Source organism: Serpula lacrymans (assembly GCF_000218685.1).
Source record: "Serpula lacrymans var. lacrymans S7.9 unplaced genomic scaffold SERLAscaffold_20, whole genome shotgun sequence".
Lineage (NCBI taxonomy): Eukaryota > Fungi > Basidiomycota > Agaricomycetes > Boletales > Serpulaceae > Serpula > Serpula lacrymans.
The window spans coordinates 59,966-87,265 of NW_006763309.1; the positions used below are offsets into that span (position 1 = coordinate 59,966).

Consider the following 27,300-nt stretch of genomic DNA (forward strand, 5'->3'; position numbering starts at 1 on the left):
ATGCCAGAGCAAGCAAGCTGCAAACAAAAAAAGGAACAGTCAGACAGAAAAAAGCAGAAAAAAAGGGCTGGCCCAGAGGAAAAAACAGAAGAGACTAATCAGCCCTTTGAGGGGGACCGCACACTGGCACAAGCCATACATTTCATGTCAGACAGCCTTGTAGCTCGTGAATTTGCCTATGCTGTCACTGATGGCAACACTGAATGGGTATACAAGCACTTGAAAGTGATAGTATTCAGTTTTGCAGGTTCCTTGCACACAAAGTACTCCACATATCTTCTTGAGATGATATGCACACTCCAATATGAATGCAGTCCTAAACTACGAGATGCCATCTTGAAAAACTGGCTGGTTAACTTGAAGGGAATGCCTGAATCCTTTTGTGGTGCCGGTGACTTATTGCAAGAGCACTACAACCTCCTCCTTCAAGAATTCTTGGTCCATATTGATATTCTGTGGGATGGTGAGCTCATGTGTAACATCATTTCACAAAATGTTAATGAATTAGCTCAAATGAAGAAGGATATGCTGACAAGTTTGGGACTTGCCCACCGCACAAACAAAGAACCTGAGCCTCATAATAACCCCAAAATAGAAACATTACTTCAAACCTACTGTGAAACCGAGCTTCACTTCTTATGGCAACAAAGAGATTATGGGGAATGTGAAGTATGCAATTTTGAAAGAGGCATAAAAAAGCTAGCACATGGGAGACTCAAAAAGTGGATTGACAAGACAACCAAGTCTTGTGGCTTGATGGTTGGCATACAGAAAGTACACAATGGTGGAGATAGAAATAGAATGGAGGCTCAAACTGCACCAACAGAAGAGCAGTGGAGTAGCAAGAGTGATGCTGAAAGTGAAATTGAGGAAGAACATGAGTTTTTACAAGACTTGCCTAACCTTGGTAATTGATTTATTGTCAAAGGAGATTTGATACTAGATTATGCTGATGATGAGGAAGATGAGCACACTGCTGTACTGCAGATAAACAAGTTAGGAAGTGATGGTGAGGATGTAGGGGATGAAGACACTGATATTGATGACAAGGGTAACTAGGGTCCAATGACCATGTTCTCCTGGTTCTGTAGATCAAGATTAGTGTGTGTTATGTTCACTAGTATTAGAATGCTTACATTATTGTGTTTGCACATGTGAGGCTGCTGAGATGACTCAATCATTTGGCTGAGAGTGGCCCCCCGCTTGCATTTGGGTGATGTCAAAGTCTGGAAATCCACAAATGACTGGAGAGGCTTCCAGACAATGTCAGAAATGATAGGGCCTTGCTGAGTATGAGAGTTCCATCTTGCATTGTATACAAGAACATTGTCTCTGGGAAAAGGCCATCAGCTAAGCTAAGCAAGAATACAGAAAATAGACGGGGTAAAATTGCTAAAGGCGTCTGGGAGAGAACTGAGTAGAGTCCTTATGTCCAAACACCTATGCGTCGTTCAACCCGCAGGGATCAACCAAGGGATTCAGAAGAAAGTGCTGAAGACTACAATGGAGTGGGTCCGCAGGTGAGTCCGCAGGTCCACAGGTCAGTTTGCAGAGTCCGCACTTTTGAGTCTAAACGGAGTGGATACATCACAGCAAGTTGTGATCTTGCTGGAAAGGCGATAATACAAGTGTGGGAGTGATAATATGAGCTGAGGATGAATATAGAGTGGAGAATACGACACTGCAATGACTCCTGAGAGTCCGCATTTTGGGTCTATACGAACAGAACATCACAACAAGCTCGGTGCTTTGTTGGAAATTTTGGTTATATGGCTGTGGGACGTCTACAACAATTCTGAATTGAGTATGGCGACTTATTCAGACAAATTCTGAGTATATGGGGGATCAAAAGATAGATTTCCTTCCTTTTGGAAGTACAGTTTTATAGCAGTACCAAAAAGGAAATAGCAAAAATAGTGTAAAACATATGAGAACCAATAGGAGAAACAAAGGATAAACATTAGAAAGTGCCCATATGAAAATGTAAGAAAAAGCGAGTCATATCCTGCTAGTCCGACATCCAGACTGTTCCATACCACGAGGGACAACTCCTATATTCCATAAAAGGAAAGGGGTAGTTGATCTGTGGACAGTTGTAATGCTCTGGAGTCCATGTGGAGTCTTGCACGTGCGTGGAGTGCTGAATTAGCTCCTCGTCTGACGGGTCCAAAGTCCAAAAAGTGCGGACCCTATATGTCCGCAAATGCGGACTCTATGTATCGGCAAACATGGACTCTGCGGACTGTTGCATATTGATGCATGGTTTGTCGTAGAACTGGATTGATATGTTGGGAAATAAAGGGATTACTATGCCAGCGTCTAAGTCAACTCTACAACGGCACAGCTGAGAAATTTACCTTGTTGTACCTGTCTCTATAATAGAGATGTCCTCGCCCTTGAGTTTGTCCACAACCAATGCCTCACATTTCTTGCCTTTGTGCTTGGGCCTCTGCATTAATATTGGCTTGGTTGATGTCACATGTACACCAAAGGTCAGATTTTATAGCCTGCATTGTGGTCCACACAAGGCCCAAATAGGGCTTAATGAAGACTTTGGGCTGAGATTAGCAATCATGTTGATTGAGTAGATCAACTCATGGCTGTCCATGAGGAGTTTGATGGTTAAGTTGGGAAGGAACACAAAGGATGGGAGTATGTTTGTACCAGTGTCACCAACAGTATCAAAGATTTCAAGATGACAGTTTTGAAGGAGTCTGGTGGCATGCTCATGCATGTCCTTGGTAATTGTGAGGCAACGATAAACTATAACAAAAACTAAACCTATCTCCTTCTGCACCTGCAGGGAGTAAGGGTCCAATGAGCTTTGAGGTCGACAGACGCTAGAAATATAGCGAGTAGAGGACTTTTGAGAGGTAAGCTTCAAAGGTTCTTGTTGAGGAGTAAAGCGGGTAAATTCAGTAATAGAAAGCTAAGGAGCTATACATGAATAGGTACGTCTTTATATAGGGAACTGTCCGTTCCTCAGACCGAAAGGAGAATATACGAAAAGTGGTCTGAGGAATTAATCTACCAATAAGAAAAATGGAGAGTAACTATTGTATGACTTCTGGCTTGATTAATCAGCAGGTGAGAGACTTGTACTAATAATAGAAGATTGTCACGCGTGGTCAGGAACCGTATCCTCATGATGAGGTACCATTCTAGATAAGGCGTTATTAGTATTACCAGGCTTTACTGGGGCTTGGAGCTGGTTGGCGAGATGCCTACTACCAGTCCCTACCCAGTGTGCTGGCTGGCTGGGAGCGATGCCCAGTCTCTGATCTGTGATATAAAATGGTAACAATGGTTAAGAAAGCCTGTGAGGGCTATGAGAAGTAGAACGGCAAACGATACCTCTAGCCCTAGAGCCAGAGGCGTAATGGGAAAAGCGTTCGAGAACCAAGACATAGTGAAGATAAGGAAATAATAAAATGGTCCTTACATTACCCCCCCCTTTTATATTCTTGTCCCAAGAATCTTAGCGCCGCAGTCCGTGAAGCGGTTCGTGATCCAGTCGAAGAAGCGGGGTTTTTCGGTTGTAGTAGTGAAATTTTCGTAAGGACAAAATCGTAAAGCGGCGGAGGCGATGACACGTGGGGCGGCGGGTTGTTTGCGGTGGAAGGTGGCAATAAGCGAGGGGGAATTTTTTAAATGGTGGTCGGGTTCCCACGTCCTCTCTGTGATCGGGTATCCCTTCCAATGGACGAAGTAATCGAGCTTAGCCCCTTTGAGTTTAGTGGGCCGAGAAGCAATGATTTCTTCGGCTTCGTATTCAACTGCGCCATCAACTTGGATCGGCGGAGGTTTCGAGGTACGAGGTTGATTAGGGAACTCCGGCGTGTGATACGGTGATAAGAGGATTTCGTTGAATACGGGATGGATCGCCTTCCAGGATCTAGGGACATCAAGGAGATAAGCGGATGGGCCGACTTTTGCCTTTACCGTAAACGGGCCAAATCGTTTGTCATCTAACTTCTTCATCGGTCAATCGGTGGAGTTATGAGTTCCCTCTAACCACACCTTATCTCCTTTGTGATATTCTCGTGCTTCCGTGCGTTTCCGGTCATAGTACTTTTTGAGGTTTTGATTCGCGAGTAATAATGATTGTCGAGTTTGTTTGTGTAGTTTTGTCATAGAGGTTGCGAAATCTTCGGCAGCTTGCGAGCGCCCTGAAGGCTTCTGACCGGTTCCTTTACGAGGGTGAGAACCATAATTTACAAAGAAGGGGGTCTGATTGGTTGCGGAGTGAAGATGATTGTTGTATGTGAACTCGGCAATGGCTAGCCAATCAGCCCAGTCGTCTTGTCGGTGATTAATGAACGTGCGTAGGTAATGTTCCAGGTCTTGATTGATTCGTTCGGACTGCCCGTCAGTTTGGGGATGGTAACCTGTTGACAGACCGGGTTCAATCCCAAGGGTTTGATAGAAGTCCTTGGTGAAGTTCGACATGAATTGAGGTCCTCTATCCGATATAATCTTTTCCGGGATGCCGTGTAGTTGTATAACCGAATCTCGTAGTTGTTTGGCGTAGCCTAACGAATCAAGAGTAACGTGCGTTGGTACGAAGTGAGCCATTTTCGAGAATCTGTCAACAAAAACCTGGATAGCGTCGTATCCGTTTGACTCTGGTAATGCTCCGATGAGATCCGTTGTGATTATCTGCCAAGGACGATCAGGGATCGGATTTGGATGGAGGGGAGCATGCGGTTTTTGACGATGCGACTTTGTTCTCTGACATATCTCGCATCCTGCGACATATTTCCTGATATCTCTCCTGAGGCTAGGCCACCAGAATGATCGGTTTACTCCTTCGTGCGTCTTTCTTTCTCCTGGGTGTCCGCTGAGGCTCGTGTCATGTTCTTCTTCGATAATACGTGCCCTCAACTTTGGATCTTGGGGTACGTAGATTTTGTTTTTGAAGGACCCTAACGTCAACTCGTCTTCTTTCTCATTTCCTATCCAGACGATTCCGTCTCGTTTCTTCCAAACCTTTGGATCTTCTTTCAACTTCCTTACTACGTAATTGTCTAGTTTGTGCTGCAAAGCTAGCAGCTCGTCCAGGTAGTGTTCTTCTAACACGTCCTCCATAGTATAAATGTTTGCTTCCGCGAGCTGAGGTAGAAGGACTTGTCCTTCGTTGTCTCTCTCGCCTCTCGGATGGTCTACTCTTCGGCTAAGTAGGTCCGCTTTCGTGTTCGCCGAGCCTTTCACATGCTCTAGCTTGAAATCATATCTCGCTAGTGTGTCCATCCACCTAGCTTGTCATCTGTTTACCTTCTGGGGGTCTCGGAAGTAGGTGAGGTTTTGATGGTCGGTGAATATGGTGAACTGGTGTTTAGCTCCCATGAGGAGGTGTCGCCATTCTTCTAACGCATGCATTACCGCTAGCATCTCTTTATCCCAGATAGCGTAATTTCTCTCTGCAGGGTTCATCGATTTTGACAGGAATGCGACCGGTCTCCATTTCCCTTCTTGCTGCTGGGATAACACTGCTCCCGTGGCGTAGTTGGAGGCATCACATTCAACTTTGAATGGATCCTCGTCGTTAGGGATTGCGAGTGTGGGCGAAGTGGTGATTGTCTTTTTGAGAACGTCGAACGCTCGTTGTTGGTCTTCAGCCCACTCCCAGTCTACCTTTCCGGTGAGAATCGTCAGCGGTTTGGCAATCTTTCCGTAGTCTCTGATGAATCGTCTGTAAAAGTTTGAAAACCCTAGGAATGACTGTAACTCCTTCTTTGTTCGTGGTATCGGCCATTCTGCAACTGCCTGTACTTTTAGCGGGTCCATACGAATTGTATCATGGGAGATGATCATTCCCAGATATTCGACTTCTTTCTTTTCAAACTCACATTTCTCTGGTTTGAGATATAATTGATTGTCTGCGAGTATCTGAAGAACTTTGGATACAATCTTCCTGTGTTCTTCTAACAAGTCGGTGAATATCATGATGTCGTCGAGGTATACAATAACTGATCCTTCGTTGATTAGGTCTCGGAGAAGTCGGTCCATCATTGTCTGAAAGGTGGCTGGGGAGTTCGTGAGTCCGAAGAACATAACCAGAGGTTCGAACAATCCTCTGTTAGTTCTGAAGGCGGCCTTGTGCTCATCTCCTTCTTTGATTCGAACATTATTATATCCCCAACGGACATCCAGCTTGGTGAAGAATCTCGCTCCTTTGAGTCGGTTTATCAATTCTGGAATGAGGGGTAACGTATATTGGTTTTTAATCGTGAGGGCGTTGAGTTTCCGATAGTCTTGTACCGGTCTGAGAGATCCGTCTTTTTTCTTGATAAAGAAGAACGGGGATGCGTAAGGGGATTTCGATACTCTGATCCTCCCTGTCTCCAGGTTCTCTTTCAAGAATTCGTCAAGATGAATTTGTTCGTCTCGGTTAAGTGGATACGTTTTACAGTCTAGACCTTTGGCTTCTGGTAGGAGTTCAATTGCGTGGTCCCAGACTCGTCGTGGGGGTAGTTTGTCAAATGACGCTTTTGTGAATACTGGCTCAAAATGATGATAAAACGGGGGAACGACGTCTCTGAACGTGAGTGTTGACTTTGCTCGTTCTGATTCTTCCGCAATCTGTTGGCTTTTGGTCTGAGATACGTTGCTTTCGACGGAAATTTTGTCAATCCTGCTCTGTAAGTCTACAGCGATGACTCTATCTCCGTCTTCAGGGTGATACTCCATATCATCAGAAGGGTACGTGATGGTGTTGGTTTGCCAGTTGATGTCGGGATTCGTGCGTCGTAGCCAGTCGTGTCCTAATAAAATTCTGGCCTCTCTTTGTCCAGTGACCAGGAAGTCCATTAATTCCGTGCGACCTGCCACAGTTAGGCGAAGTGTCACATATTCCGTTAAAGGTCCAGTGCGATTCTTGGTTCCATCGGTGTTTGAGACAATAACACGAGTTGGCAGTGGTTTTGTGGAAATGTTGTGTTGCCGAACAAAGGCTTCGTCAATGATAAAATCTGTGCATCCTGAATCTATCAAAACTGGTATGACATGCGTCTGGTGATCGTCGATAGTGGATAATTGACATTGTAGCGAGAGTTTGCGTTGATGAGATGGGGGAGGGATGAGAAATCTTTGATCACATTCAACTGCTCTACGATATACTCTTCATCGTGTTGCTTGAGTAAATTGATTGTATCCGTCGTGATGTGTGGGTAACACTGGGGTGAGGCCCAGTTCCGAACCAATGCTTTGGCTCTTTCTTCTTTCTGGTCTTTAATTCGTCGAGCCAACCATTCCGCTGAATGTGGCTTAGCGTATTTCTCGGCACATGGGTTTTGGGAAACATGTTTCGATTTATCAGTTACAAATACATTTTCCGAACCGTGCTTACTGGTCAGAGAGTCCGTGCTTACTCCTGACCTTCGAGAAAATCCTTCGTCTTTGTCTCCTCCTGGGTTGTGGTTGCTTCTCTAGCTGCAACTTTCTTCAGAGGGCAGTTCCTTGCGATATGACCCGGCTGGCCACATCCGTAACATAATCTGAACCGACTCTGTTGGTCCGTATCCATGGGTACACCTTGTCCGGGGAACACACCTCTCTGAGGTTGATCCTCGAACCTTCTTGCATACTGATTTGTCTGGGGTCTCGCCATCTGCTGTGGCTGCGGCTGTTGCACATGCTGGTGCGTATACGTCTGTTGTCTGTAGATAGGTCGCGACGGCTGCGTGACTTCTCTCTTCCGTCTTTTGTCTAACTGAAACTCTTCTCTTCGTGCCTCCCATGTGTAGGCTTGCGTTTTCCACTCAGCAAATGTTTTTGGTAGGTCTCTCTGGATGATGACGAAATCACAGATTCGAGAGTGAAGATTCTTTTTGAGAATTCGATTGATCACGTCGAAGTGAGTGGTAGCGTCATATCCGGCCTTGTCCATGAGCGTTGTGAAATGGCTAAAGAATTCGTCGCAATGCTTATTCTCCTGCTTGTATGTCTCAATCTCGTTTACCGCCTGCGATCTTTCGTTTGGATTCCCGAATACTTGGGCTAGATCGGTTAGGACGGTCGAGAGAGTTGGCCATACGGGGGTAGTTGCGTCGAGAGCTTTGGTAAGCACGTTCTCTTTCCAAGCTTTTACTGTCGACGTTCCTTGGTCGCTGATTTTGGACAGGAGGTAGATGAGCTTCGTCTTCTCGTCTGGAAAGTAGGATGCGTAGGCGGTTAAGTACAACTGTAGTGCTTGGCGCCATGCTATGAATCGTTCCTTCTCTCCTTTGAATTTGAAGGGTTCTGCTGCGAGAGTTACTTTGCCGTGTAGCTGCGTGGGGTTAGACATGGATGACTAAATCAAAAACTTCTTTCCCGTAGTTTTGGTATTCTCTGAACAATCGACAGACGTTCCTGATCTGTCTTTGTTCTCTTTCCCAATTCCTTCCTTCGAGGATCTCGTGTCCAATTTTAAACACTAGTCTGCGAAATTGCGATATGCAGGCTACTATCCTTCGTATTGCGTCGCGGCAGAAAGGGGTGACAACTAATACGTGGACTCCTGTTTTAAGATAATCTCATTGGTTGAAGGCGTCGTTCTGTTCGGGAGTGAGGGGGACGTCGAAGAAGAATGGTATTTCTCGATAGAACTTGATGAGATCGGTTTCGTAAATTCCAATTCTTGTAAAAAGAAGTTCAAGAGGGGTAGGATTAAATGACGCTGTAACGTATACGTCAATTTTGGATGGTTCGAGGTAGGGCGTAAGGAATTCTAGGTAGGGTGCGGAGTAGGGTCGTCGGTGGATGATGATTCCACAGGGAAGTAGGTAGTGGATTTCTCTCCCGTCCTGTTCTGGTGAGAACGCAAGTTGGGGAGTTTCAACGTAGTTTGGAAGGTGATAGATGCGTGGAGAGATTCCGTCGGATAGTATGAGAAGAGCTGTCTTATGTTCTGCCACTCGTCGTCTGAGGGCTCGTTTTTCTTCACTGTCGTTCCGACGAGGGGGTTCTAGAATTCTCTGTTCGTAGACTTCGATCGATAGGTGCTCTAGGTGTATCGAATTGAACCTGAACAATTCTCTGGATGCTTGATCGGATTCCCAAAAGCAGGTTTGAGCAGCTGCTGATGCGTACTCGAGTAAGCGCGACGTATTGACGGAGTTGGGAGATTTCGAATGCTAAATCGTCGACGGCTAGAACTAGTCCTTCTAGTTCAGAGATGGGGGAAGAGGCGGCTGATGAGTCTTCGTAATACTCAGTTTCTGTGTTGCTGTGGGCAGGCTGGGGGTGCGTGGCAGCGTTGACAGGTACTGCAACGTGGAGGTCTCGGTTGTTGAGGGCGCGATGGAATTCCTCGAGTGAACGTCGTTCTTCGTCCGTTACTAGGCTCTCTCTGATGTTCGACAGTTTGACGATTGTAGAAGTGATCAAAGACGACAGCTAGGGTGAGGACTTGAGCTAGAACAAGTAAGAGTATTACTTCGAGGTGGGTAGGAATGTTGGAGAGAACAACTAGCTAGCTTAGCTAGAAGGCAAGTGGTTGTTTTGGATGGGGAGGAGGACGGTGAATGACAACACGTCCGAGGGATGAAGGAAAAGGTGGGTTAGGGCTATAATGGGTTCAAGCGAGATGGTACGCTGTGAACGGATTGTAGAGTGAGCTTTCTATTTTGTGAGGCAACGATAAACTATAACAAAAACTAAACCTATCTCCTTCTGCACCTGCAGGGAGTAAGGGTCCAATGAGCTTTGAGGTCGACAGACGCTAGAAATATAGCGAGTAGAGGACTTTTGAGAGGTAAGCTTCAAAGGTTCTTGTTAAGGAGTAAAGCGGGTAAATTCAGTAATAGAAAGCTAAGGAGCTATACATGAATAGGTACGTCTTTATATAGGGAACTGTCCGTTCCTCAGACCGAAAGGAGAATATACGAAAAGTGGTCTGAGGAATTAATCTACCAATAAGAAAAATGGAGAGTAACTATTGTATGACTTCTGGCTTGATTAATCAGCAGGTGAGAGACTTGTACTAATAATAGAAGATTGTCACGCGTGGTCAGGAACCGTATCCTCATGATGAGGTACCATTCTAGATAAGGCGTTATTAGTATTACCAGGCTTTACTGGGGCTTGGAGCTGGTTGGCGAGATGCCTACTACCAGTCCCTACCCAGTGTGCTGGCTGGCTGGGAGCGATGCCCAGTCTCTGATCTGTGATATAAAATGGTAACAATGGTTAAGAAAGCCTGTGAGGGCTATGAGAAGTAGAACGGCAAATGATACCTCTAGCCCTAGAGCCAGAGGCGTAATGGGAAAAGCGTTCGAGAACCAAGACATAGTGAAGATAAGGAAATAATAAAATGGTCCTTACAGTAATTGACTTCTTTTTAGGCATGGCCTGGGCATCCTCTTTTTGACACACAGCTTCAGGGCCTGTGTTAAAAGAAAGAGCACATGATGAAGGGTCCTCCAGACTACAGCCAAAACACTGGCAAGAAGAAGTTGTAGCTGGACGTGGATGGCTCATACAGGTGGAACAAGTGCACTGTAAGTCTTTACAAGGATTGTTGTACAGTTAATTTTATTCCATGGCCTTACATGTACAAGGTGCCAGGACGAGTTTTGCCATGTTTATGGATATACATAATGCCCCATCTCTCCTTTTGTTGTGTCCTGTCAGGCCTTATCCTGCCAACCTTCTGGTGGAATTCATCAGCATTTTGCACCACTCCCATCATCACAATCAAGGTAAAATTGATAGGGTCGTACCCAACACAGAGTCCATTGGTTGCATTGATTATGCGTGTTATGGGGTTTTTATGAAACAGTCTCCGGGTTTTAATATTGTACTTGGGTGAGTTAAGGGAATTGTACATGCGGATATGGAGATCCAGACTGGATTGTTCAGGTGCGTTGGCCCATAAATATGTTTGAAGTTGGGAATTGAAGGTATATTGTTGGGCAGAAAATGATGGTTTTGTGGTCAGAGTGGAGGATCCATTGCAGCTGGGAAAAGTTCCAACCCCCAAGTCCATGCTTCAACTCATGTATTAACAGTTGAACATCTGGGCGTAGGTTGGACCTTTAAATGAGGTGGTATTCTCCTGCTTTCAGTCCAAGGAAGTTACATATTCGGTCTATTGTCATCCATTGTCAGGCCTGAAACTAGTGTGGCAGTAACAGCAATCTGCACAACTTGGGGGGGCATTTGGGCAGCAATGTACCATATCTGTAGGAAGGCATTTTGGAAGCTATTGCCCCAAGTATCCAGTAAGTGGATCTCATCTATTCCTAATGCAGTTAGTTGTGGCCGCAATCCTTTGTCATGCAGGAGCTCCTCAAAAAATTGTGACGACAGCTGTTTGAGTGACAGAAGGATCATTGAGGCTTGGTGGTGAGTTATATGCCATAAATTTTCTTGCCTTTTTGTTAAAGCTTCATGAAGGGTGTGGCTTAGTCTCTGTTGCTGACCTTATACAATACATGTGACTGTCAATATATGATACTAGTAGTTGGTATATGAAGACAACAATATTGGTAATAAGGTCTGCTCCGAATTTAAGGCCCTTTGCGGGAACCCCCCACTCAATGCCTTTCAGCCACAGAGTAGAGAGCTATTACAGGTCCGCAACAGCTTAGAAGCAGTTCCAACCAACCCCGCTTAGACATTACCCCACAATGAAATCAATCACTTCCCAAAGTCCTGTGCAAAGCCTTGTGTACAGATAATCAGTAGCTTAATAGTATTGATCAATTAATGTACAGTAGTTACAAAAATCAAAGCCGTTTCCCATTAATCATGTCCCAAACACCCCAGCAAACACCTCGCTGAACAGCACAAACATCAAGCCAAAAGCTTGAGGATGTGTTGGCAAGTATCTATGATGCTCGGTGATCTCTGGCCAACTTTTTGCATCATCTGTTTAAGACAAAGAATGAGAAAGGAGAGAAACTTGAAAGATCCAAGAGACACTCACACATGGTAGTGTCTCTGATCAATGGGCCATGCACAGGCTCACCTACATTGGTGGTGATTCTTGAGCTGATATACCAACAAGCAAAGAGAATCTCCCTTTGGATAGATGCCCCCTGTAACAACCAAGAGTTAGTTACTCTGGCGCACACTTAAGACAAACTATAAAGGTAGTGATGAGGGAGTGGTTACCCCTTAGGTAGGACCTAGTTAGTTGTTGGTATACAACAGGAGGACTTGCTGAGGAGTCTCCTTGATCTATTGGGGTATTTATACTACTACAATCTTATTTGTACATATGTACTGTATAGTTGATAAAGGTAGTGGCTGATGATGTCATGGGGCCTAGCCCGCATAATCAGCTCCATTGCATGAGAGAGTTTGTGTCTAAAAGGAGAATAAAGGCAGCGCCGCGCGAGAGAGTGGAGTTAGAACAAAAAGGAAAGTGCCACATGGCACGGAGTGTGAACTACAGTAAAAGGTTAAAGCGAAGAATGAAAATTAAAGGAAAGGTCCAAAAATTGTGTTATTGTAACACATCCCTGGTAAATAATCAAATCTACATACCAGGGAGTGTTAGCTTCAATTAAATTCAGCATGCAAGCCTTGCACTCACTGCCTGGGCCCTTGAACTTGTTGTTCACCAGATCCATGCTGAGTTAAACAGGATGATCTCTGCAAAGGCAGGTCTACAAGTGTGGGCAGGCACTACTCATGAGGGACGTCGGACACAAGGTACCCAGGTCACATGGGATATTAAAAACAACTTCAGTTTTGCCAAGCTTGAAACCACCATACGGAAGCACGCACCTGTATTCTGGCACTTGATTTGCTCCTACTGCAACTCCGAACTTGTTTATGGAGACAACTATGTCCTGCATACAAACCGGCCTCAAAATCTGGTAGGTGGACTTATCATATGGCTGGTCCATTTTTAATCAGCTCTACAGGGTGCCATTGATAGTATAATATCACTTACCTTTATACGTTCAAAAAACGCCAGCTATGGTGCATTGTGTCGGACCTTGTACCTGTTTGCAGCTAAAGCCCATTGCTCAATCATTTGGGTTGAGAGCCAACTTGGACGCTGCACTGTATACAACACAGCATTTTGAGCCCTTGGGTCCATGGCCTTCCTACAAGAAGCTACAAAGCCCAGCTCAGGAAAATTTTTTAGTATAGTAGGGGACAACATATAGGTATTTGCACAAAGGAGAGACCATTGAATCGGCAGAAAAGTCAAATAATCAAGAGCTTTGCTGGTACAGTAGTTTAGCTGGAAGACGTTGAGCTGGAAGACGTTGAGCTGGAAGACGTTAACCCAGAAGCCTTTGATTTGGATGAGTTAATTAGGAGACAACAGCTTCTTGGCCGCAAGAAACTTATAGTCAAGGGATCACTTAAAGACATAGATACCAATCATCTGCAGAGAGTGATGGGCATTCACTTCCTGCAGGCCCTCATAAATTTTATACCCACTATGTCAGTCTATCACTCGGAAATGAAGGAGGCCTATAAAACAATCTCACTAAAAAGGACATTGTCTGGAACTGGGGTTCCAAAGAACAAGAAGCTTTTAATAAGCTTAAACAGGCATTCACAACAGCGCCCATATTAGCATTTCCAGAATTAGACAAAGAGTTCCAGCTAGAAACCGACTTTTCTGATTTTGCTACTGGGGCTGTTCTATCACAAGGTTTGAACACAGCCACATACCACACATTTATTCACTACACCATAAAGGCTTACAAAATATACTATACATGTGTAATATATTAACCTTTTATGGACTTGTCATTTTTTTTACACATTGAATTATCACAACTTATACTTGGATAAAGCATTACTATAAATATGTACTATGGTCTTAACAGCTATATAGGCTATTAGAGCTATAAGAGCCATTATAATGCCTTGGCCAGCTATATAACATTATATATGTGTGCTCAAACTTATAGTACTATAAGAGCTATAATAGCATTTATAGTAATGCCTCTGCTATATAGCACTATCAGAGCTATAATAGCACAAATAGTATTACCTTTGCTATATAGTACTATTAGAGCTATAATAGCATAAATAGTATTGCCTCTGCTATATAGCCAAAGTGTTTTTCCTGATGCACCTGGGTGGCAAGTCAAAATATGACCTATGCTAGTGGCATAGAGAACTTGAATGCGACACACCTGTGGGATGGCCTCCCGCCCTTGCAGTCTCCATCAGCAAATTAAAACCCTGCTCTTCCTGCTTCCATAAATGTGCCCATTAATATCTCCCTTTCCCTGCCTCATGCTTCTACATCCTTGCTGCCATTGCCTCTCATTGCTGCTCCTTCACAACGATCCATATCCAGCTTCTCACTGCCTCAGGTAGATATGGGATCACCACCTTCCCAGCATGTTGTGTCAAGGAGGACTAGTAGTCAACGCCATTTGGATGAAAGGTGTACAAGTGTCACAGCACCAGCAGCATCAACAGTGTCAGCGCCATCAGCAACATGCCATAGCCTACAAAAAAAGCAACACCACCTTCTGTTACAATTGACATACCAGCACCTACTTACGCTTCACTTTTGTACTTTTACTTTTCTTTTTTCCAAGTCACATGACCAGTCATGTGACCATTTACTTTACTTTATATTTTCCACTTTTCATAGTCACATGACCAGTTATGCATCACCTGACCAGTGTCTAGGCTCACCATGTGACAGGTCACATGTTAGACATCGGACTTTAAACTTTATTTACAACTGTACAGTACCTCATGTATTTTAGTATATATACAGGAGCAATACATGGGGAGGGACTCAGCGGGTCCTCCTGTTGTCTAGCCCAACAAACTCACTGCAGCCTAAGGGGTAGCCACTCCCTATCATCTTCTTTATAGTGTGTTCCTGTGTGTGCCAGAGTAAATAACTCTTGGTTGTTACACCTTTGCACAAATGGTGGGGGATCTAATAAACCTGCCAAGTCCAAACAGCTGTGTCCGAGGGTGTGTGTCTCATTTGCATTGTTGAGAAGAGATTGTGGTGGTGTTTGGAGAAGATGAGCCAAAGATTGGCTCAACTCTGGCAAAAATGTCAATGCCATCATTGCAACTTTGGTGTCTACGCACTGGGACTCAGATATCCATAACCCCAGTGTTTGGATTGATAGTGTAAAGTTGGCAATGGAGGGGAGTGGGTATCTGGATGAGAGCTTGGGTTCCGTAGTGCAGAGGTGTAGGGGTATTAATGGGAAGGACATTTGCGTCAACTTCCTGTTGATGATAAACTACATGCAGCTGGTGACAAAATGTCAGAGGTGAGTCATTTTGATATCCATTAGCATCTGATGAATTTGATCTAGTATGCTACACTTTCTCTAGCATTAAACTCCATACCCAACAGTCTCTCAATGGTACTTACAATACAGAAGTTGCCCATCTCCCCATAAAGCCCAGCAAACAAACTTTTCAAGACTGGCATTCAATTGGCAGTAAATTTGCTGCAATCTCCGGAGGCGGGTCAGTCTATATACTAATTCTGCAACTCAGGGTAGTAGGAGAGGAGGGTCTTCAAGACTTTTTTCTCATAGATAATATTAGCCAAATTTGCAAAAGATGCTTTTTTGGAACAGATCTTGTGCCCAATTTCTTCAATAGTTCTTTCCACAGTAGCTTGAGAGTCAAGTCAATGTGATCCATATCACTCAATATGAACAGGAACATGGATCAACTGGAATATACACAATTAGAATCTTGAAATCTTCTCAGGATGTATTCCAACATAAATTCTTTCAAAACCAGCCAAGAATACTTTAATGAGCTGATGGAGATCAGTCAAGTCTTTGGTGCTCCTTGCTTTGATAGTCATGGAAAATTCAATTATAGCCATAAGATGGGAGAAGTTCTGAAGCACTGAGGAATTCATCCCTAGCTCAATGCCAATTGGTATTTTGTACCAGTATAACAGTGCCATCCACTCATAGACTTTATATTGACTTTGTCTTTTCAAGTGGGGATCTCAAACTGGGCCACAGAATGAGGGTGGCAGTGTTGACATTCCTGAAGCAACTAGTTTACCAAACATCTCAGCCTTCTGTATGTTGAGGTGGATGAGTTCAGATTGTGAACTGTGGATTGTCCACAAATCCCATATAAATGCAACAATATTTTCAAAAAACAGATGGAAAGGATCAATTGGGAAACATGAAGGGTGAATAAATGCTGTTGTTGCTGCTGCTAGAGGCATGCAAGAAATCCCTGCCACCCTTGTAATTTTAGCATGAAGATTTTTAACTGTGGTAGCATCAAGTTTGTTGATTGTGTTACAATAACACAATTTTCGGACCTTTCCTTCATTTTCATTCTCCGCTTTAACCTTGTACACTTTAGCTTTCACACATGGTGCCACGCGGCACTTTCCCTTTTGTTCAAACTCCTTTTTCTCGCGCTGCGTTGCCTTCTTCTTATTTTAGATACAACTCTCTCACGCAGTGGAGCTGATCATGTGGGCTAGGCCCCATGACATCATCAAGCCACTGACTTTATCAACTGTATAGTACATAAGTACAAACACTCTGTATTAGTATATATACCCCAATAGATCCAGGAGACTCCTTAGCGAGTCCTCCTGTTGTATACCAACAAACTCTCTGCAGCTTAAGGGGTAACCACTCCCTCTTCACTACCTTTATAGTGTGTTCCTGTGTGCGCCAGAGTAACTAACTCTTGGTTGTTACAGATTGTAGCCCAATAATGATCTTCTGTGCGTATTGGCAGGTTATCCAGGTTATATATGGGATGATCACTGTTGTATTTATTGTTTTCTGGTGGTGACAATAGGTAGTACTAAGCCTTGGCACTTTTTTCAAGACTGGATCTTGCCCTTTTGACCAAAACAAATCTATCACCATAATTTGCAGTATGTCCTGCCATCCCATTTAACTTTGCTGAGCCTAGCACATCTCCCAGAATCATAGTCATGTACATGTGATTTATGAAATAGGAGGAATCTATAGCATCCCACATCCATATACCTTGACTACACTGTGCTGCATCCTGGAAAAGGGGATATATAAATGACTCAATACTTCCTGGACTGTGGGGTCCGGGAATGGTCATGGTTAATATGATATTGTTGGAATGGTACCTCATTTCTGGAGGTATGTTGAGCAATATCAGAATCAATATCCAAGTATCAGACTGCTTCTTCATTGTAAGCTGGGCCCCATCTGTGGATAATGCAAAGGCAATGTCACACTCATCCTGAAATAATCCCATGTCCTTATAATGGTGTTCATGAACACTCCCACTGGGGAAATCACAATATTTTGCCTGAGCCTGAGTCCCAGAACTTTGTGAGTCAACTGCAAGTAACTTCAATGTTTCTTGTAAACATCTATCCCTGTATCGCAGGAGTTGGGATGTTTGTTTATTTGCAAACATTGCTTGGATAATTGGAATAAAAGATACATATTGCATTTGTGCTCTGGGCTTATTTTTAGATCCAGCAACGTAGCACCTCTCCCCACATGTGATTTGACCCTTTATGGTGTGAGGATAAGCTTCCAAGTCCTTAAAGTCACCTGTATATGCAATACAACTTTTTGGGCACATATCAATCTTTACAGGCTCAATCTTGGCCAGTGATCTAGCCAGCTTGCAAACAGCATATAGTGACAATGTCTAACTGAGTAGCTTGTTGTGATACTTGTGCATGCAGCTCATATGCCTTGACAGTGCCATTTGACTTTTTCCATGCAATGTAGTGTTTAAGGCTGTGAATCTCTGACTCTGTCAGATCAGCCCTCCTCTATCAGATTCACAAGACTATCTGGAATCTTCAGAAGATGATGGTGAAGATGAACGGGTTTCACATCTAACTGTTCAGCAAAAAGGCGCGGAAAAGGAGAAGATAGTCATACACACATGATTGTAAGGACCATTTATTATTTTCTTATCTTCTCTATGTCTTGGTTCCCGAACACTTTTCCCATTACACCTCTGGCTCTAGGGCTGGAGGTATCATTTGCTATTTTACTTCTCATAGCCCTCATAGGCTTTCTCAACCATTGCTACCACTTTATATCACAGATCAGAGACTGGGTATCACTCCCAGCCAGCCAGCACAATGGGTAGGGGCTGCTAGTAGGCATCTTGCCAACCAGCTCCAAGCCCCATCAGTGCCTGGATATACTAATAGACGCTTTAGTCAGGATCATACCTTATCATGAAGATACGGTTCCTGAACATGCACGACAACACTTACTATTAGTACAATTTCTCACCTGCTGATTAATCTTTAAAATTGTACAATAGTCATCCTTTTTCTTATTGGGTAATTTTCCCCTCGGACCACTTTCCTTTTATTCCTCTTTTGGTCTGAGGGATAGACGGTTAGCTATATAAAGCCTTACCTACTCATGTGTAGTTCTTTAGCTTTCTATTACTTGAATTATCTGCTTTACTCCTTATCAGAAACCCCTGAGTCTACTCCCATATCCTCTATTTGCTATATTCACTAGCATCTGTTGATCTTCAAGACTCACTGTACCTCTTACTCCCTGCAAGTGCAGTCGGAGATGGGTATTGCTTTTGTTATAGTTTATCATTGCCTCACAATGATTATGATGAGGATAAGGGTGCTAGACCAGATGGTAAGATATAATCATTCCTAGAGGAAAATACTTACATGCTGCTAAGACGTTGATTGACTTATTCTGGATGATCAAGTATGTTTCTGAATACTTCTAACATTCATAAAGCTAACAGCCTATATAGCAGCCCAAGTCCAGCCCTGTTGTTATACAGGAGAGGACTAGTTTGTCCAGAAAGTCTTCTACGTCTACCTCTATTTCTACACATGCAGCTCTCTCTTTACTGCCAAAGATGGGGAAAATGCGTAGGATTACCCTTGGTATATTTCCCAGTCATCTCCTGGATCTTGCTGGTTGTTTGTACAACAAAATCCGAGCCTTCTTTTACCACCAACAGGTTGCTGAGATGAAGGCTCAGGGAAAAGAGTTCAGAGCTTAGGTCACTTGGGTGCCTTTGCTCCTCGAAACAATGAAGTAAACCACAACAAGGTGGCCCCTGCTCCGGGGTGGTGCACAAGCAATAAAGGAAAGGGGGTGGCTCCCAAATTTGTAAATAAATTTGTAAATTGATTATCAGAAGTATGTACTTGTATGAAGTATTGTGACTGTAATATTTATGATACTACCGCTGCACTAGCGTCTCCCTTGGAGTGTGGCCCCGGCAAGACAAACACTAGGGTGCTTGATTCTGGTAAAAATAGGGGTACAAATATAGAAAATCCTAAAGTAGACATGTTTCTCTCAATATCTCTTCTTCTTCTCCGGAGCCACTTTCCACAGAAATCCCAAGACGTGTGTTGATGCGCACATTTTTATTCCAAAAGGAGATCTGTTTAGACATTGGTGTGGAAAACCTTGCCCGGGGCATAGTACACCCAACCAGCGCACTGCTTGATTCAGGCGCTGTTGATGATGAGAACTGCTGTTAGAAAACCACACACAAAACAAACTAACACACAATCCTCCCAGATTCCATGGAACTTGTTTATGGGCTTTGCCTCCTAGAACAGTGGAGTGGTCTGGTTGTTCGTGGGGTGGTACGTATAAAGATCCTTCAAAGTAAAACCCAGAGGTGTATGAGTGTGGGTTTTGAGGAGGAGGGATAGTTGGAATATAGAAAGATAGGGGGCGTTGTGGCGAGTATAGACAAGCACTACCTTGCTAATTGTGGCACAAGGTAGGTTTGAGAATGACAATATGACGAGGTTCCCAGTGATAGCAGGCTCCTGACGCACAAACTGTAGTGCTCAGAAGGACCCCAACTGAAAGGGATGACAATGACTTCAAAAGTGGGAAGTGACGATGACAGCAGTTGACAGTGGTAGAAGTGGGAAGTGTTGTGACCACACTGGATCACAAGTAGCAGAGTAGTGAACTTGAGAGTAGAGAAGAAGTCTGGATTGGATATCTTTGTTGTTTTTACAAGGTAAAATACAGGGGTTTATATAGTGAAAAGAAAGGTAGGCTATGCACAGTATAGCTGCGCAAAAAGAATGAGAAAGAACATGAAGGAAGGAATGTACGCTGACAAATCCTGCATAGTTGCTACAGGATAAGATCATCAAAATAAGGGAAAGAAAGGGATAGAACAATGAATGCTGTGAGTAATGTCACAGGTTTGTACAGCCATAAAGTAAAGTCCAATAGCAAAAAGAGAGCAAGAAAATCATGATGTCATGGGAAGATGCAGTAAAAAAAGGGCAAGGCAAAACACTATCAGTATCAACACAGTTCCTTTATTGTCAGTCAGGCATTCTAAAAAAATATGTGTCCATAAAAATGATTCAAAAATCAAAAATAATTGCACTGTAAATGAATGTTCTGCTGAAAAAAAAGAAACTGGAGCCACCGGTCCACCACCTAGTCCAAATCCGACAGTTCCATGGCCTTACCAATGGACTGGTTGTGTTGGACCACCTGATCAAACGAGGGAGGGAGAGGAGTAGTTCCAATTTGGAACAAGTGAGTCCCAGGCAGCGTGTGGTAGGTGTAGCTGTAGCGAAGACGATGGACAAAAGATAAGTGTACCCAAGTGAATGGGACAGCGATGAACATGGGCGACACAAGGGGATGAACCTTCTCCAGCTCAAAAACTACCCACCCACCCTCCAACCAGGCAAGACGAGTGACCGATATTTTGATAGTATGTGATGGCAGATCGACGTCATGAAGATGGACCTGTTGCCCTATTTGGACCGGCCGCCGGGGCTTTGCTGATATCAGCAGTGGCACGTGGTAGTCAACGGATCGGCAACGGAAGCGGATAGGAAGTGGTGACATCAGAAATGGTGGGGGTGCAAATAAAATGAGGAGGAGGAGGGTGGAGGTGACGAACAAGTGGATTAGAATGGGGATCCAGAAACGACCGTCAGGTGAGAATAAAAAGGAGAGGAAGGGGCCCATGGTGGGGCTAGGCAAAGGAAGGGGAGTAAGGGAAACAACAAAAGCGAGGGCGCAATGCAATGTGTAGCCAGTGGCGACGCGAAAATTTGCCGAAATGCCAAAACACGGAAAGTACCAAATGGAAAAGCAAAGGTGAGCGTAACTGGATTGCCTAATAGAGGTGGTGCTGATCAGCCACAAGTTTGAAAAAGGCAATATTAATTACTATTCCACGTGGCACTGTGCCTGTGTGGCGCAAAGGCGAGTCTTTTCGAATATTCGCTTTGTTATTGACACCTGTCCATGCTACCAATCAATTTTGGTGCATGACAATGCAGTCAATCAATCAGGTCCAAATTTGGACGAGGTCTTGTTTGGCAGGTATGAGTTGGATTTGCCAGAAGATGATCCACTTGAGCCGCCCAGTGATGATGAATTGGGAGTGGAGGGAGTCTATGAGGATGACCAACAAGCCAACAGTGAGGCTGAAGATGGTGGGGAAGAGAAACCAGTGAGGAAGAAACAGTGTTGCACACTAGAGATCCCTGCTTGAGAAGCACGGTGTCAGAAGAAAACAAATTGCCAAAAGGAGTTGGCATGGGCATTGAAGTTGATCGACAAAAAAAATCAAGTCCTGGAAGACACAGTGGAATGGGGGCGAGCACGGGCTTGAGGCGACGCAAGCAAGGGCTATTTGAAGCTATCTGCAGTTGGTGTTGAAGGGAATAAACGGGTTGCCGGTGTCAGAGATTGCAGCACAAAGCAGTAATCTTGCAAAGACAAGTGGTGGTCGAGCGATCAGACAATGGGCAAATGCATGGATAAAGACTGAGGATTTACCAACCTCTCAGCGGGGCCGCCATGTCAAAGTCTCAAGTCTTCTTGATGACCCCAAAATTGCTGCTGAATGCCGCTCATACCTCCAGTCCAACAAGTGGGCAACAAACCCGCAGAAATTCTCCAAATTTGTGAATCAAACCATGTTACCAGTTGAAGGGGAGAAATATGCAAAGCACATTGTTGACAAGGAGATGCCTCAAGGAATGAAATGTTACCTTGAGCTGGTTCTTTTCCCCCACATTCAAATCAAAGTTGGAAAAGGCATCTCACTGACTGTTATGATCACACAATTTTCAGACTTTCCCTTTACTTTTATTCTCTGCTTTAACCTTGTACTATAGCTTTCACACATGGTGCCATGCGGCACTTCCCCTTTCTCATGCTACATTGCCTTATGTTGGACACAACTCTCTCACACAGTGGAGCTAGCCATGCGGGCTAGGCCCCATGACATCATCAGCCACTGTCTCTATCAACTGTATAGTACACATGTACAAACAACCCTGTAGTAGTATATATACCCCAATAGATCCAGGAGACTCCTCAGCGAGTCCTCCTGTTGTATACCAACTAACTCTCTGCATCCTAAGGAGTAACCACTCCCTCTTCATTCTCTTTATAGTGTGTTCCTGTGTGCGCCAGAGTAACTAACTCTTGGCTGTTACACTGACCACTGCGTGGAATTGGATGCTTCACCAGGGATTTCATTATATGCAATACAAGAAGGCTGTCTATTTTGATGGGCACAAGTGTCCCAATGTGGTGCAATATTGGCAAGATGAGTTCTTGCCCGAGATGGCCAAGCATTGTATTTGGCTGGTTGAATACAAAGTTGGGAACATTGGCGAAGAAATCAGAAAAATCTTACCACGGGGCACCAAGAAGCTTGTCCTATTGGCACATGACGAGTCAACAATGCAAGCTAATGATGGGCCAAAAGCCGGCTGGGGACCAAATGGTGGACAGCCACTACTGAAGAAGGGAGTGGGTCGAGGCTCACATTGGAGTAATGTAATATCTTCAATAGTTAGTTGGCTGAAGAATGCGGGTCAGCAGCTGGAGTATGGAAATAATTATGATGGGTACTGGACAGGGGAGCTCTTTGTTAAACAGGTCTGTGTCTTATGGTTCCAACTTTCTCAGTTGAATTGACAAGTGACATTGGGCAGCTCAAAGAGAAAATTATCCCAACCTTTGAGAGGCTGCACGGCCCAGAATATCAAGCTCTAATTATGGTTGATAACTCTCAAGGTCATTTGGCATAGCTGAAGGATGCCCTCTGGGTTCAGACCATAAATTTGAACCCCGGCGGCAGGTGCCATGCATGTGAGATGGTGATTGGGTCTTGCAGCCAATAATGTTCCCCGGACCATAACAAATATCCCAGCCAGCCGGAAGGGATGAAGCAAGTCCTTTAGGAGCGTAATTTGTGGCGCCCCGGTATGCTTCTCATCTGCCGAGATGATTCCAAATGTGATCTGAAGGCAACAAATTGCTGTGCCACCTGCACCCCTTCCATACAGCCCGGTTTTTGAGAACAGATATCCCTTGTCCAAGAAACCATTGAGGCTGCTGGTCATCTGCACATTTTTCTGCTAAAGTATCACTGTGAGCTTAACTTCATTGAAGTTTTTTGGGGTGCAGTCAAAAGATACCTTTTCAAGCACTGCAATTGATCTTATGATGGTTTGCAAGAGCAGTTGCCAAAGGCTCTTGAATCAGTGGATATTCACACCATTCAGAAGTGGGAGCATCAGATGATCAGGTGGATGGATGCTTACAGAGGTGGTAAGGATGCCACAGAGGCTCAATTTGTGGTAAAGCAATTCAGCTCTCGTAGATACTCCTTGCACTGTCATGTTCCAGAGACTGTGACACATAGATTAGATTAGAACACCCATAAAAGGATAATCAAGTTACTATATTGAGCCTTGGTGTTTGTACGCAAAATCACGACCAGGTAGGGATTTTGATAAAATTGGATAATGACCAGACCAGGGATTGAACCTGGAACCTTCTGGATACATGCCAGCTGCTCTACCAATTGAGCTATATGGCCAAGATTATACAATGTAGGATCTTAAACATGACATGCAACCATGGATATCTTACACAGAATAGCTGCTGCATACTGGGCTGGCTTACAAATCAGAGGTATTATCCTATGGAGTATTGGTATGTCAGAGTATATTCTAACAGATTTATATCTCGCCCAATTTTGAGAATCTTGGGAATCCCTCTGATGAAAGTTTCCTTACACCTAATACATGCCTTTTCACCAGAGGAATAAGAAAATGAACCATTTTTACAGGTGCTATTTTTGCTGTACAAAGTTGGTGACCTCTAGTCAGAGTGCACCATAGAAAGCTGGGCTCATTTTGAGTCCATGCTCAAAGAGCACTTCCAAGATGTGTTTGAAAGAGCTAAGTACAAGATAATGTACTTCAAACAAGGAACTCTCACAGCACAAAAGTACTTTGTTAAATTCGGAGCAACACAAAGATGTGCAGGATACAACATAAGAAGGCACAAACAATTCTTAATTACATTGATCAGAAACAATATCAATGGACCATTGATAAAACAAATCATTTACTTGGGAAACATCCCAAAAACATATATGGAATGGAAGACAAGAATAGTGATGAATGATCAGCTCTGGCGTGATCAAGTAGAGAACAAGAAAATGATGAAGGGTATAGCCGGCGGCAGCTCTGGTTCTGGTACCAGGGACCCAACAGCAGGTACCAACAAGGAGACACTCCGGAGAAAAAGGCTGAGACAGTGGAAGAGAAATTAGACAGATCCGGAACCACTTACGGTAGAGCTGGAAAAAGGATGGAAGTAGATAAAGTGAAGTATCAGGCTGAGGGCAGATGCTTCAAATGTGGAGAGAAAGGGCACAGAGATCATAAAGAAGGAGGTAGCATAGCTGCAAAACAAAGGTTCAACCTTAGGGCCATGCTTGAAGGAATGAACAAAGAAGAGAGAGATGAACTCTTACAGGATTTTTAAAGAGGCCAGCTGTCATTCCTTGTCAGACTGAGCCTACAAACAATAGATATGCTTCCCTTTCAATCGAAAATTTTGCTGTCTCAGAAACATGTATTAGTTTAAAAGAAAATGACATTAGCCAAAGATACAGCAAATCTGAAATTGAAAGAAGCTATAAAAGAGGAAAACCTGAAAGGGAAACAGGCTGAAAATATTCCCAAAGTTGCTGTGCACAAGGTATCTAGAGGGGATAGAACCATAAAAAGTGCAGCAACTGAGGAGACAACACACAAAATGTGGTGACTCAATTGGGAAGCACAAATGGTACTGATGTTTCAACACGCTCCGAAGAGGTCAGGCACCCCTCTAATAAAAACCTAGAAACAAAGGATCATAAAGAATCATGGACAGCCGCATGGGTTGCTGACAGACTTTGAGACCAAAAGGAAGAAAGATTCATTGGTATCTTGAACAGCTGGATGCACAAAAAGAGAGGACAAGATATTGACAAAAATCTGATCAAAGAATTGAATGCATGACCACTACACAAAATGGTATTAACATTAGAAGAATTGAGACGCCCTAAACAATTTATCAGGGGAACTCAAGGAAACCAGATGAACATCACTTGCAGATTAACAAATTGCTAAGGAACATGTGCACATCAACCAGCAATGCGAGTTGGAGGGAAAAAAATCTGGAGATATGAGGACGATATGCAATAACTGACTGAAGAAAATGGTCCCTTACAACAAGAAAACCACCATCTTCAGCAAGAAATCTCATGATTGCAAACAGCCCTCAATTCACAAAGCAGCTCTGCATAAGTAATCCATACAATACAATGCAGTTGACTAACATATCTACTCCTCTAGTGCTGGCATCTCCACAATTTATCCAAGCAACTCTGCGTCACATGCAGCCATTATCTCGCAAGCAAATCTGTTGTATCCACCCAAGAATCCCATCCCTGCCCTGACAAATACCCAGTTGAAGTCTTATGGCATTTTGACAACTGCAAGAAGGACGAGGATGGTGGGTTAACAGCTCAGAATTCTGCTTGACCCGCAATGGAGCATGTGATCTGACATGCGGATGGCACCATGGTCTCCCAATGAATGGTCCACTATCAAAGCCAGCACCCATCTCGCTCAATTCAAGCTTGAGCAGGTACCCCTGCCAAAGTGCTGATCCCAGAAACGGTCAAGAAACTATTATCAATCCACGTATCCAACTCAGTGGAAGGCCATCCTCCCGGAGATAGAGTAGCAGCAGCTGCTGCTAACTCTGTGCTCAAACCACTGGAAGGCCGAGCACGTCCTTGGCCAGGTGTTGAAGTCCAGTAAGCTAGCTAACAAGGTGGATATTAGTGGTGACAATGAAAACACCAATCTCACTACTATATTATCAGGAACAGGAATGGCAACAGAGCCTCAAAAGAGGTGTCAAGCAAGGTCAAGTGTCTTGAAAACGGCGAAGAAACAACAACCTGTGACCAGTGTTGTTTCAGAGGGCACCCACTCAGACATTGGGATGGCAGTGGATCACTCTCATCCGCAGGTATTAATGCCTCCACCTGCTGCCAGTGCCTGTTCAAAAGTCGCTGGCTCCTCCGTCTTTTTTGTCTGTTGCTCCGGATATCAGGCCAAAAAGGTATAACATAGGATTAATAGAAGTCAATTCCTCTATATCCAATTTGAAAGGTATTTGTTCTCCATTTTTTTCATTCAAATTTAGGCCTGAAACATTCTAGGTATCATCTCTCGTGATTTCAGCTCATTCTTCTCTGGCATTAATCTTCTCAATGCCATGGAGTTATCCCCTGACTTCTCCCCGGGCCCCCCTTCCCCCCCTGTGCTCAAATTTATTGAGCGTATTGAGCATGCTGATCCACACCCCTCTGACTTTGACAAAGACAACCACGGTATCTCTTGGGGCCACCATTAGTTTACCTCTGGATCTATGACTTTTTCAGCTCTACTGACATCCTGGGATACAATAGGTAACTGCAAGACAGCTAGGCATCTAATTGCTGCAGCTGTAAAGACGTGTCAAAATGCAAGATATGTATGCTTTCAGGACAAGATTCATTCTTTGACATTCCTTGCAGATAAGTATCTGAGCAACATTCTCGACCTTTTGTGGGCAGCCTGGAAAACGGCCAAAGGGGTAAGTACTTGGTTTTCTCAAAGTATCCATTATCTGATCAATAATTCTATAGCCAATATCTAAGGGTAAGGCCTTGTCTGATTTATCCTTGTTTTCTACTCTTTGTTGGACTGTGTTGATAATCTCATCCACCACTTCGGCCTCTATGGCACCTCCCTCATCTATTTCCACCGTCTCAGCTCTCACTGTACTTGCATCGGTGGCTGCCTCTGTCCTGTCTATTTCACAAGTCACAGCTGGTGATTCTGATTCACCCAACGAGGAAGAGTGTTGTGCAGAATTCCAGGTAAGTGTGTTATATCTGTCAGTGAAAAACTAACTCACGCTCAATTCACAGACCTTGAAGAAAAATGAGTTGATTGAGTGGATCAAGACCAGTGGGGTCACCGTCTCCAACTTAAAACAGAGGAATAAGAAAGGTATTGATTGA

At 44.0% G+C, this 27,300-nt stretch overlaps 7 protein-coding genes across 7 annotated transcripts; 3 read left to right on the top strand and 4 right to left on the bottom strand.

The window, feature by feature from the left end:
- SERLADRAFT_412091 (uncharacterized protein) lies at positions 1-1,059 on the top strand (the record flags this gene model as incomplete). The annotated part of the gene is made up of 4 exons (XM_007324496.1): positions 1-263; positions 315-463; positions 509-907; positions 944-1,059. 4 exons carry the CDS (start codon positions 1-3, stop codon positions 1,057-1,059), a joined length of 927 nt encoding a protein of 308 aa, XP_007324558.1.
- A 1,857-nt stretch (positions 1,060-2,916) lies between these two features.
- On the bottom strand, positions 2,917-3,452 carry SERLADRAFT_403728 (uncharacterized protein; the record flags this gene model as incomplete). The annotated part of the gene is made up of 1 exon (XM_007324497.1): positions 2,917-3,452. One exon carries the CDS (start codon positions 3,406-3,408, stop codon positions 3,238-3,240), a length of 171 nt encoding a protein of 56 aa, XP_007324559.1.
- Positions 3,453-7,321: 3,869 nt separating this feature from the next.
- On the bottom strand, positions 7,322-7,959 carry SERLADRAFT_403731 (uncharacterized protein; the record flags this gene model as incomplete). The annotated part of the gene is made up of 1 exon (XM_007324498.1): positions 7,322-7,959. The coding sequence occupies one exon, from the start codon at positions 7,607-7,609 to the stop codon at positions 7,367-7,369; it is 243 nt and encodes an 80-aa protein (XP_007324560.1).
- A 557-nt stretch (positions 7,960-8,516) lies between these two features.
- SERLADRAFT_443875 (uncharacterized protein) lies at positions 8,517-10,329 on the bottom strand (the record flags this gene model as incomplete). The annotated part of the gene is made up of 3 exons (XM_007324499.1): positions 8,517-8,957; positions 9,073-9,378; positions 10,306-10,329. The coding sequence occupies 3 exons, from the start codon at positions 10,327-10,329 to the stop codon at positions 8,517-8,519; spliced, it is 771 nt and encodes a 256-aa protein (XP_007324561.1).
- Positions 10,330-11,731: 1,402 nt separating this feature from the next.
- SERLADRAFT_412092 (uncharacterized protein) lies at positions 11,732-12,839 on the bottom strand (the record flags this gene model as incomplete). The annotated part of the gene is made up of 4 exons (XM_007324500.1): positions 11,732-11,853; positions 11,912-11,953; positions 12,524-12,561; positions 12,718-12,839. 4 exons carry the CDS (start codon positions 12,837-12,839, stop codon positions 11,732-11,734), a joined length of 324 nt encoding a protein of 107 aa, XP_007324562.1.
- Positions 12,840-19,076: 6,237 nt separating this feature from the next.
- Positions 19,077-19,414, top strand: SERLADRAFT_443876 (uncharacterized protein; the record flags this gene model as incomplete). Its single annotated transcript, XM_007324501.1, has 2 exons — positions 19,077-19,188; positions 19,266-19,414. 2 exons carry the CDS (start codon positions 19,077-19,079, stop codon positions 19,412-19,414), a joined length of 261 nt encoding a protein of 86 aa, XP_007324563.1.
- A 6,376-nt stretch (positions 19,415-25,790) lies between these two features.
- On the top strand, positions 25,791-27,300 carry SERLADRAFT_443877 (uncharacterized protein; the record flags this gene model as incomplete). The annotated part of the gene is made up of 6 exons (XM_007324502.1): positions 25,791-25,871; positions 25,910-26,043; positions 26,477-26,625; positions 26,704-26,870; positions 26,923-27,156; positions 27,208-27,300. 6 exons carry the CDS (start codon positions 25,791-25,793, stop codon positions 27,298-27,300), a joined length of 858 nt encoding a protein of 285 aa, XP_007324564.1.